This window comes from Scomber scombrus, chromosome 12 (assembly GCF_963691925.1).
Source record: "Scomber scombrus chromosome 12, fScoSco1.1, whole genome shotgun sequence".
Classification (NCBI taxonomy): domain Eukaryota; kingdom Metazoa; phylum Chordata; class Actinopteri; order Scombriformes; family Scombridae; genus Scomber; species Scomber scombrus.
This window is the reverse complement of record NC_084981.1, coordinates 12311090-12323868: the sequence shown is the minus strand read 5'-3', so window position 1 is coordinate 12323868 and position 12779 is coordinate 12311090. Positions and strand designations below refer to the sequence as shown.

Sequence of the window (12779 nt, the reverse complement as noted above, 5' to 3'; positions counted from 1 at the left end):
ACTTCTTCTCCAATATGCCAAAATGAATTGTTTATGGAGAAAAATAACCCCTCTGTTGAATTCACAGTCTTTTTTCTTGCTGTGGTTTGATTTCACATGGGCGAAAGTCTCTGTTAGATAATACCCATAAGGATGCGTGTCGAAGAGCATCATTTCTTTCTTTTTTTGTTTTTTTCCCACTCCTTTGTTGTGATTGAGTGTCATTTATCATTCTATTCATTTTTTAAAAACGTTTTACTTTTGAGATCATTATGAAATTACTCACTCATGTAAGTCATTGTGTTTAAGTGCAAATTTCATAAATTTTACATTTTGTTGTTTTGACATTCATTTTTGATTTTGTATCTCAGTGTCTTCTGTATATTATTTTATCTGACTGAAACAAAATCTGTCACATTATGTCAGGCTGTTAAGTGTGGATTTCAGAGCTGCTCCTCTTTGTGCTGTACAATATGGAAATATCAGTAAATATCCCACAGTAAATGGTCTTTGATGGAGCAGCTGCTCAAAAAAGGTGTTTTTCCCCCGCCTTTTATAAGACATAGCCTGAATAAATAGGTGTTGCTGTTACTGTTTACAACAGTGTACAACAGATGACTGCAGTACTATCAGTCAAGCATGAAAAGTAACTCTGTGGCAAAATGATTGTTTTTTTTAACGTATTTTGTCCATTAGTGCCCCTAGAAACAATTTGTTTTCAACCAAGTACAGACACACTATGGCATTTTCGATTTATCAGAGTGCACCAATCCAGCGTGCCACCCAAGCTTATTGCCCTGTGTGCTATTCAGTATTTTTTTTGCTTAAGGTACAGTGTTCTTTTCTCCATGGAACGTCTGCTCCCCGAATGAATGCCCCAGGCTCTGTGAGTGTTGAAAGAAGTCTCATTATTGCAGCAATGTGTGGATAGCCCCTCTCTCTTTGAGACTCAGTTTTGGAGCATTCATAAGCCTTTTTTCTGAGATTTCCTCTGACATGTAAGCGTTGAAGCATTTCCCCTTTGGGCCAGGCGGTGCAATGCTTGATACTCCTGTCAATGTTTCTGATGCACACCATGCAACCACTGGTCCTGAGACTCCATTACTTTAAGTGCCTCATGGGGAAATATTTTCACAGTCCCTCAGATTCTTACTTGGTATGCTGCTGTTTTTGAACTGTAAAGACTTACTGGCTTTGCATGGAGTGAGAAAGCCTTTATAAAACATTTGTGTGCATGTTGCTATAAGCAAAACACAAGCCGGACTGAGTTGAATGCTTTGATTTCCGTACACAACAGCCTCTTTTTTTGACAGACTAAGCATGTGCTTGTGAATATCACTGCTTGTGGTTACCTCAAAGATTTTTTTAAATGGGGTAACAGCAACAGCCGATCACCATTATAAAAAACAGATAACATATATTAACACAGGAGAATCTAGTTTTCTTTCTGTAGCCAAACAGAAAAACAGTTTTTATGCTTTAGCTTTTATTCCATTTTATGATCATGTTTATGTTCAAAAAGGAATTGCATCTCCTTTGAACATTATGAGAGTTGGTTATCATGAATAGACATGATTGTTTTCTGCATCTGTTGCATCTATTTGTTTCCCCTAGAATGAACCAACCTTTGATTACGCCTGTCTTTTCACTCTGTGATTGCCTTTAGTGACCCTCGAGTATGACCTCTGATTGAAAAAAACCCTCTTTGCTCTGTTTTGAAATCTTCAAAGATATGTGCTTGTGGTCCTATTGTTGACAGAAAGCTGTATAAGCCCACAACGCCTCCTTCTTCCAACACTGATGCACAGATGGCTTGTTTGATGATTTCTATTTTGACAGGATGTCAGTACATCTTTTATTATTCAAAGGCTTGCGACTGAAACTGGGAATCCAGAGTAGCCTGTTTCTACACCAACTACCAAAGCTTCTCTTCTCAAAATGAGTGCAGAGATGATGCCTGACATTATCGTCTCATTGATGTTATTTATATCATCAAGAAGCTAATCTGTATGTGTCCCTGGACAGTTGAAGAGGTTGCAAAAGTGTATCCTTACCTTGAAAGTACTTGGATTATAACGTGTTGTGGCGTTAGTACTAATCTGACTAACTGTACACACACCGTAAAAGAGACACTATAGAGGTCTTCTTCATCTTTCTAGTATTTGTACTTTGTCCAATCAGAGTTTTGTGTCTGTCCTCAGGATACAGAGGTCAGAAAGGAGAACGAGGCCAGCTTGGTCTGGGGTTACCAGGAGATCCGGGAGCCATGGGGCCACCAGGTAAGACGCATTAGCATCAAAAAGCCTTACTAGTTCAATGATGTCATTTACAGTATGTGTTTGGACATTTGTGGAGAAATTAAGGTTTGGCCTAGTGGTCGAGCTAAACTCTGCAGTTTCCCTCAGCTCTACAAAGACACTTTTATTGTATATAGTCACATAATAAGCAGCCATTGCCCAGTTAAAAGTAAAGAGGCAGGGCAGCCCTGCCTCCCCTACATTCTACCACTGTCTATCAGGTTTCCTAGTACCTTTCCATTGAAGAGAGGGAGGTGTAGTGTAAGACCTCACTTTGATATCAGAGAACTGAGGCCATGTCAAGCCTCAAATCCTAAAGTTTTTCCAGTCTTTATTTAATAGCTCAACATGTTGGAGATAGGCACAGCTCCCAGATTGCATTATATTTTATAAAACTCGGGCGCTGCTGTGACATAAATGGGACCCCAATGGAGGACAAATGCTGCAGTGACAGATTGGTGATGTTCTATTAAGTAAAAGCACAGTTTGCAAAGTTTCACGGAATGCATCCTGACATGTCAGTTTGTCCCCTGCTCCTATGAACCAAAAAATAACTTCCCATACCCTGATTTAGAGAGGAGACTTGGCTTCCAGCCTGTGACAGTAGGAGTTTATCACTGAACCTAAGTCCCTCACCCTGTCTACAGTATGTACAGTATGTGCATAATGTACATGCAAGGCAAAGGGAACTTGGCCGTAGGTCCTCTGAAAAGGACAAATTGAAAGACATCATCTATAGGGGAGCGCAGTGATAGAAAACACCTTCAGCTCAATGTGTTGAGAGAGTTGGAAAGTACTTGAACTCTCTGCTACAACAGAAGGAGCCATAACACCAAAACATTTCTGCTAGCCAGTGTTTCCTTTGTTGTTTCTTAGTGAATCATAATGAAGGGACAGCTTATACTCCTAGACATCCACATAGAACCGGTTCCCTCTGGACCACCTACAGATTCATGCGGCCAGTTTGTTATTTGCTCTCAGGAGGACTTTGTAACACTGGAGAAAAGGCAGGAAGCATCTCAGTCAATAGAGAGAAAAAACTATCATTTTAGGTAATTTATGTGAGAGTGACCGTAATGTCAATTTGCTGTCTTTGGTTTAATAGCTTTGTGCCCTAATGGACTTTAGACTTACACTGATTCATCAAATGAAAATTTGGACTAATACTGACACTATGTGCAGCCACACTGTGGTATATGAGCAGCTATGCAGGAGATGGATGTGGGAGTGATGAAAAGGGCAAGTTGTATTTTCAGAGGGAGGAAAAAGACAAGGTCTGTGATTCCCTTTGTCTAAACTGTAGAGGAGGAAGGCTCTCATGTTGTGCTATGACTAGTCTGACTGATGTAATGGACACTTCTAAGCTTGGAGGGCTTTTTATAAAGGGTTATAGAGATAAACCAGGAAAAAGTATTGTGTTTGGCAGAAAGAAACAAATAATTTGTGTGTTTTTGTTTGTGCTGTATGGACATACAGTAATATGAGACAAAGCAGCCATGTGGACTGCTTTGCCACTTGTACTAGCTGTTGCTAAGTAACATACTAGTATCTTATCTGCTTTGATGACCTCACCATATTGGAGAGCAAGGAAATGTACTTTGCTGTCCTTCATTTTCATTAAAGAATTACAATAAATGTATATTAGATACACAGCTTCTGAGAAAAAAAAGAAACTGACTATTAAAAATGCCTGTTGGCATTAAAGTGAAACATATTATGGGTTGAGGTACACAAGGAACATTTACGGCTGGATGATGAATATATGACCACATCATCACTGTATGATTCAACTGAAATTATGGTCTAGAACTCAATCACATTTCTGTACAGCTAACGTGTGTATTGACAGTGTTTATTGACAGTGTGTGTGTGTGTGTTCGTGTGTGTGTGTGTGTGTGTGTGTGTGTGTGTGTGTGTGTGTGTGTGTGTGTGTGTGTGTGTGTGTGTGTGTGTGTGTGTGTGTGTGTGTGTGTGTGTGTGTGTGTGTGTGCGTATGTGTGTGCATGTGTGTGTGTGAGAGTGAATGTGTGCTTCTGCCAAACCACAGTTTTTAATTTTATCACTAATGGAAAGCTCTACTGAAATGATAAAGTGCAGCCTGCTGCAGGAATTAATAATGTCTAAATCTCTGTCAAGGACCTCCTGGGATCACTTCTTCTCAGGGCCCCCCTGGCTCTCAGGGGCCCCGCGGACCTCCTGGGACATGTGACCCCAGTGACTGTCTTCTTCCATCCTTATGAACCCCAGCAGAGTGGTTCGAGCTGGCGCGATGACGGCCATCCAGCTCTGAGCTCAGTACTGCAGCCAGACACAATGAAAAGCAGGAGAGGGACGGCCTCAATGTATCTGACAGCTTTCTCCGCTCTGGTTTATCAAACACACTCACAACTGACCTCTTTTGTTTGGTTCACTATAACATTTGGATGCAGTAGGGGCTTTTTTTCTGGGATTGCTATTGGGTTTGTTTTGACTACAATAGAAAACCTTTGAGATTTTTTTTGTTGTTGTTGTTCTTTTTTCCCCCATTGCTTTACTTTTAAGTTATTTCTTGATTTCACATCCCCTACTGTGATGTAATGCATTCCTTGTCAACTCTCATTATGTCTTTCAAGACCATGAAATTACTTTGTTTTTTGTCAAGTGCAGTCCTGTCTGAAAACATGATCTTAATAATTTGTTTTCCTCCTTAATGGGCATGCCTATGCACTCTTCTGTTCTTATTCAGATAAGCCATTGTGCTGGCAGAAGGTACATCTCATGTGTGTGTGTTTATGTGTGTGTGAGAGAGAGAGATTAGGTGAATGAATGTACTTCTTTTATGTGTGGGCGTGAGAAAATAGGATTTTTGAAACTCCTTATGCAACCAAAGTGCAGCAGATGTGTCTGATATAGAAATTATTTATTTTGAGGGCGTTCTTCAAGAATGTATTTAAAAGATGGTACTGATAATTATAGCATGAACATTGACTAATACGATTACCAGAAGGTGGATTCACACATTTCTGGATTACTGACTGTTTTTTCAACAGTCACTCATGACAGATCTGCATTGTGCATGATAATCATTGTTTTAAAACACATATGTGGTATAATCATTATTAAAGATGTCTTCCAATTTTCTTTAGGTTATGCATTAGTACACAATCGCTCATCATTGAGATTTGCCATAGCTTTTATAATACAAAAACCTACAACTCATACTGTAAAAACCACATTCACAACAAGGGAATATTTCTACACATTAAGAGAATGTACCTTAAATGTTGTTTATGCATTTATGTGACGTGACCTCATTAATCTGTTAATAATTTAAACGAGTGATTGTTTTTTCTTTTTCCTTTTTTCCTGTCTAATGGAGCTTATAATGGGACCTGACAATATAATTACATAAGCAAGTTATATCATTGCAATGATGTATTAAGGTTCTCACTTTTATTATCGATCATACATCATTTGCAAATGTTGGATATTTTTTTAGTGTGTGTGTTTCTGAGGTGATTTATTAATATTTATTGTTTACATGGTGTTGTGTATGATGATTCCTCTGCATGGTTTATATGTATATTTTTGATTTCCAGCCACACAAAGGTAATCAGAATACTACACTGCAATGTCAGACATTTTGTTTTGGTGAAACACTGTACTCAGAAATCTACTTGAACTTTCTTGTTTGTTAAACAGTTAACTTCCTGGTTTTTCTTTTTCACTGACCAGCACTGTGTGTCATTATTTATCTTTGGGTTTTGGGCGCCTTATGACTGGAGTTTTGATTTAGTTGAAGGTTTTGAGTCAACTTTACCTAAATAGGCCATATGATATATTTTTTAATCAGAAAAGATTACCATAACACTTCATTTTGATGTAAATTCACCTATTAAAATCACCTATTTGAAGATTTTAAAGAAAATGGCATTTTTTTCATTGAGCAACAGCCACAACTTTTTAATCACACAAAAGTAAGTCTATCTTTTATATAAATAGATAATTACCCTGTATTACTTTCCTTGAGCTTTTCATTTTGAGTGCTGTTTAATGAGAGTTTGACTCAAAGGCTTTAATTTTACTTTTAAGTGTCCTGCTGTGGTTAATGTTTGAAAAGTTATGTGGGTGTATCTGAAATTCAATTCTGTCTGTAATTCATCCTTCAGATCTGTGACACTTTTTTTTACTTCATGTCTCACATCACAGAAAGTCATCATGCTTCTCTTACACATGTAATTTATAACTCATGTCTCACTCTGAAGTTGCAGATGAATTATATATATTTTTTATTTTTTATTTTTTCTCAGCATGTCGGCTTGTTTTTATTTTTATTTTTTTTATCTCTGCCCAATTTTATCATTGTGAGTGGGTCTAATCTTAAGAGGGGTGTTTAGGTGCCACTGTCTTCATTTATGAGTTGAAAGAGCCCCCTGCTGGACATGTATTTATTTTCTTCTTGCTTGCAATGTGAATGAAAAACAATCTTTCTTTGGGTTGTAGACTACATAAAACCCCTCCTCTATTGGTTTCTGTCCTCTCATCAGACTCATTTTCATATTCTGCCTAATGGGTTCCCCTCGGAGACAATAACGCCGACCTTGACCAAATTCAAATGAGACAGCACCAGCAAACTAAATGCGATCTGAACTTTTTTGGTTTTGCTTTTGATGAGAGCAACTCTCGCTGTATATTGAATTTAGCTTGAATTAATATTAATGTGCACTGGTTTGTGACTTCAATTTAGCTAAACAGTATGATAACTGGGGAGGACACAAAATGGCTGCTGATGTCACAGCCCACTTCACTTGCAATTTTGTGCCAGTCATTTTACATAGCTCCAAGTTAAAATCCATTTATTCTAAGTGGAAAATGTCAGATAAACGCAGACTCAAAGGATGGAGGTATGGCACGTTGTTGCATCCTCTGGAAATGCTGTTATACATCCTCGGATAGGCTGATCAAATAATGCAAAATTCACTTAGAACAATAACATCCATCCACATATTTCATTATTTCTTATTTTTACAGTAATGTAAGTTGATCCTGTTGCCACATATAATCTAATCTTGTAAATAAGCTTGTAATGAGGGGGAATATGGATCAGCCTCTCAGCATGGTCCCTCGGATTAAAAATGTTTGCCTGCTGCTCTTTCTGTAACTCTGCTCCACTCCTTTCATAAGCTCATGCCATGCTGAGTGACTTTAATGTGTGTTTTTTGAAAGTCTTTGTTTCGTTGAATATCTACCTCAGTCTAATTTGCCACATGTCTACAAAATTAGCTACTTTGGGGAAAAAATATCACAACAGTAACTGTTGCATTTTTACTGAAAAGGCAATTAAAACCTCATGTGTATGTGAAAACAGTCCTGGATGTTCACATTAGTATCAATGAGTTGTTGATATAGAGGAGGGCCGATAATGTTTCTGTGGTGGAAGATGTAATATTCTGTTCCTTGCCTGCGTGGCTCTACACAACTGATAACTAAATAGATGTACTAGGCACTAAAAGGGTTAAATGATGATCCAGACATGGAAGCAATGTTGAGGGCTGTTTATTTGTTTATCTTTGTAAACTTGCTTCCTTACATTGTTTTTTCCAGAAACTCTGTGAAAATTAAAGCAAATACACAATAAAATGTTCATTAACATAAGTAACAAGAGTGTAGAAATGTAAACACTTGCTTGATACAACAAAATGATACAGATGGCTGAACTACACGTGGCAAAAAAGGGTTTAGGTGATAATCTATAAATCTCCCCAAATATGAAATAAAACAACAAAATGTGCATTATTTAAACGTACTCATATCTCAAGACAAAATAGCTATAACCATACCAATGTGACCATAAATGACCAAATAGAGAACAATGTCATCTAAAGCTACAGTACAATCAACTGATCACAGTCTTCAAGCAGCCACTGGAAGATGCTAAAATGCTCTTCAATTTCTACAAACAGGACACCCCAGTTTGTTATGCATCCTTTTGTACACATGTGATGATGATACCCTTTGACAGTGTATCAGCTATGTGAGGCTTTCAACAGTGATGCTAACCGTTCTAATTTTGTTAGCTGCTGTCCTTTCTAGACCTAAAGGACTGAAAGATGTGGACGAGGTAGGCCATAGCTCTGACAAGGGTTGCAATGTGAAAAAACCCTTTCAAGGTGATGCGAACCAATGCCTCTGTGGGAGTCTGTGGCTGTAATGGTGTGGCATCGAACCTCCATATAAGACTCTGAGTTGATTAGGTAATTTGATGTTTCTTCAGCTTTGTCTGTTTTCACAGAATGTGCCAGGAAATCTGGACCAGTAAGCCAGTTGGTGTTTAAGATTTGAACTGAAGACATTGGCTTGGTGGCAACATCTGCAGGGTTCTGATTGGTGTGGATATAATGCTACTGTTCAGGACATGTGGATTTCCTTATCCACTCCACTTTGTTTCAGACGTACACCTCCTGGTTTCATTATAGATGTATCCCAGCGCCACCTTGCTGTCAGTATAGAACTTCAGACTGTCCAGCTCACTAACAACCAGCTCAGCAATCTCCACTGCCAGGACAGCAGCACCTAATTCAAGTCTGGGAGCAGTTTGGGCCAACATGGCATTTACCTTCAACATCCATCATCTTGAGGTGTGCCACTGTGCAATGGCCCTGTCTGAAATGTGTGGATCTCTGTTTGTTGAGCAGTGAAGAGGGAGACTGCAGTATAGGTTCAAGGGGTTTCAAACTGCTCTAGATCTCGCTGTGAATCTCTTCAAGCAATCCATTCTGCCTCCTTTTCAGGTGGGAGGGGAGTATCCCAGTTTCTTGTACGACTGGTGAGCTGTTGTAGTAAGAGCTTCCCTTGGATGGTAATAAGAGCCACAAGACCAAGTGATTCGAACAGGCTACTAGTGTTGGCAACAGAGAAAGTTAAAGTATCATTCAAAAGGTTTTAGCTTAATCCAAGACTGCACTTTACAGGAGGTGACTCGATGTCTAGATCAAGGTCTTTCAAGTCCTTTGCATGGTCTGTTGATGGAAATGCCTGCATGACAACTGGGCAGTTGGATGCTATTTTATGGAATCTCAGGTTGGAAATAGCAAGCATACATTGGGATCCTCCCCATGTAGAGCTACCCGCTGTAGCCCATAGGTAGCAACTACCAGAGAGGGGCAATTTCCACTTACATGGAATTTGATCCTGTATTCCACAACTTCCCTGGTGGTTTGACTGTCTTTGAACCAGAGGAATCTGAGGAGGTTCCTGTAGTGCTCCCTGACAACTAAGATCTAGAACATTGGTTCAGAATCTGACATTAGTGCTCCCAGCAAGCTGTTGTTTAATTCCAGTCCTGTCAGCGGCACATCAATGGGATATGGAGCACTAGAGTCAAACACAACACAGATTTGACCAGGCTTGCTTAGCTGATACCAGCATTCTTCTCAGTTGTGTAGAGGTGGAGCCCATTAAGCATGATCCTGGTCAAAGATTTTCTGCATGAAGCCAGAAAATGGCTCCTCATTTCAGGCTTTCTTTTGATAGTATGGCAGAGCCTGGCTGACTCCTCTACTCTCACTTTTTCGAGCATGAGCTTGTTTTCTCTTTTAACAAAGGTGGAGCAAGCACGTACTGCAAATTGCACATGTTTTAACTGGTGTTAGACTTGCTGAAGATTTGCTAGACATGTTAGAACTATCAACAGATCTGATCACGTGACTTTACAGATGGATTTGATATTGAGCCTTCTGTTGAACTTCTGTGTTTGCTTTGTTGTCTATCTTTTGTACGCTCTACACCTCTTATTTGGTATGAAAGACGCAATTAAGATGAAACAGGGCAGTAAATGAAGTGCAGCTGTCTTTGTTTGCAGGGATTGTTGTGTTGACCCGGCCATGATACTGTTTTTTCACTAGTCTTTCTCCTGTGTGGGTAGCTCTACATTAGGTGAGTGATAGCTGAACAGATGCACTAGGCACTGAAAGAATTAAATGGTGACTCTGATGTGGAAGTAAAGTTGAGGGCTGTTTACTTGAGTATCTTCGTCAATTTGCTTCTTTACAGTGTTTTTCCAGAGACTCTGTGAAACTGAAACTAAATATACAATAAAATGCTCTTAATGTAGGTAAAAAGAGTATAGAAATATAAATACTTGCTTGCTACTACTACATAACTAGACAGGTGGCTGCGCTACATGTGGCAAAAAAGGTTTGAGGTAATTATCTATAAATACCCCCAAATTTGGGGTAAAACAACAAAATGTGCATCAAACCTTATCCATAAAGATGAAACATGTGATATAAACTTACAAACAAAGCTTCTCCAAGGCTCAACACAGGTGGATGCAAATGATTGAACAGCCATAGTTCAAAATGGCTGGTCTCAAACTATGACCATGCCTGTTAGATCACAAATGAACAATGGGCTTGACGTGGTAATTAGTGTCACTGGTGTTACACTGTGTTCAGGCATATACTAGCTACATGACTTGCCAACCGCCCACACTGTTTTTGTTTCTGTTTTGTTTTTTAAAAGAAATAAAACCCATTTAGTTCATTTTCACGTAGGTGCCCACGTTTATCAAATACAAAAAAAATGTTATTATTTAGTCAAATATTATGTTATCAGTACTTAGTCTGATAATAGATGCTACAATTATAAAATGAGACTGTCTTCTCCATGTAGCAGAGTCGCACAGAGCAGAGTGAGACGTCTGTCCTCCCTCCTGCTCTCTGCTGTAAACACGTGTAGCTGTTAGCGAGCAGCTGCTCTCATGTCTCCCAAGGCCTCAGTGCTTATTTAGCTACTGCAGAAACCATCCTGCTGTCAGTCTGCTCTCAGTGTGCCTCTCTCTCTGGCGGGTTGCTCTAGTGATGGTTCTAAGCAGCGGCTGTCCTCTGGCTCGTCCCCAGGTCTGTGTAAACCGCAGCCCGGCTGTACATGGAGATCAACCCACCAGTGATCCTAAGCAGTAACAGTCTGTCATTGTCACTAACTCATAAAGGGAAGAGCTACCCTAAAAATCTAACGTTAAAGATTAAAGTAAAGATATTGAGCGCCATTGACGAATATCTTACCTTGTAAAATGTCTGGTGTAACTGGTTAACAAGTTTATTAACCAGTGCTAAAATTCTCTTCATCTATATGTAACATCACATCCAGTCTGTGTGTGGTAACCAGGCATCAGAGGTTGTATTTTACACGTTTCCTTGTTGCATCTTTTATTTACACTGATTAATGGCACCTGCTTCACACTTGTGCAATAAATGTTATTCAGTGCTTTATTTCCTGTGTTCTGTTGTTTTTCCTACACTAACAGCATAAGTGAAAGTTCTTTTACAATAAGTCTCTATTATATATAGAGATAATGTTAACATTAATAACTCATTTAGTAATATCAGTTGCCATGCAAAAAACTCACAATCAAGGTTTCTTTGTCCTGCCAGACAGTTGAGATTGTAAGTAAGCTTGAGTCTTTAAAACTGATTTTAGATGATTATTAGAATGCAATTATAATATAAAACCCCTTTTAATTAAACATATTAAACAGTTGAGATATTTTTGAGTTCATTCTTGATCTTGAAAACAGCAGGAGGCAAAACAACCTCATGCCGATTTAGTAGCTGGTCTGTAGCTTTTTGTAACTTGACCTTGTTGTTCATGAAAATGTAGACAGAAAGTCCTTTAAGTTCCCAGAAATCTACATTTACATCTGTTCATGAATACCATGTGATGTGATAAAAAGCTCCAGAACAGCTAGGTGAGATCATTCTGTCATTTTCTTCCTATTTTAGAATAGTTAAATAAACAAAATTTGGAAAAGCAGGTAAGACTATCAGTTCATACATTCCTCATATTTGCAACAAATAATTTAAACACAGAATGGTACCAGTATGCAGAATAAATTAAACACTGCACGTGTTTTTATTTTATTTGTTCCATTAATGAGGATTTCCCTCATTAAAAATATTCTTCCATATATGCACACCTGCACTCTGTTGTTATTCTGTACAATGAGGCAAAATTTCACATCAGGCTGTTTCGTAGGAAATATAATTAACCACAATTCAAACATTTTTTTTTTTTACAGATTTACAACACACACTGAAGTCAGTGTGACTTGATGACAGTTTAATCCTCTCTCTTTTTTATTTTGAACTGCGGAGCTGAAAAGATGGTCAGACGTGTAGACATAAAAAAGGAGTTTTCAGCAGGTTTGTCTTTGGTATGTTAGCACATACAGCACAACTGGAAAAAGGCACTCAAACCGAACATACTGTGGTCCAATCCTGATTTGCTTCTTGGAATTATTTGAAGTGTTCTGTGAGACAGTAGAGGAGCTTTTACTTGAGAAAACAGTGTAAATAGAGAACACAAAAAGAAAACGCAGACAGAGGTACGAGGAGAGTGGGATAAACAAACATTTCTGATCATTTCATCTCATCTCAGAAATGTGAGCACACCTTCCTGAAATATCAAAAATATCTCTTGGGTAGAAAAACACGACAGAACAAGCTAGATTTTTTTTGCAGCACA

General features: G+C 38.6%; 1 protein-coding gene across 1 annotated transcript in view; it reads left to right on the top strand.

Moving 5' to 3' along the window:
* The window catches only part of LOC133992218 (collagen alpha-1(XIX) chain), an 89678-nt gene extending 85162 nt beyond the window's left edge, over positions 1-4516 (top strand). Inside the window, exons 48-49 of the mRNA XM_062430933.1 lie at positions 2181-2258; positions 4413-4516. Coding sequence (XP_062286917.1) covers positions 2181-2258; positions 4413-4516 — 182 coding nt within the window. The remainder of the gene's footprint in view (positions 1-2180; positions 2259-4412) is intronic.
* Positions 4517-12779: the final 8263 nt, after the last annotated feature.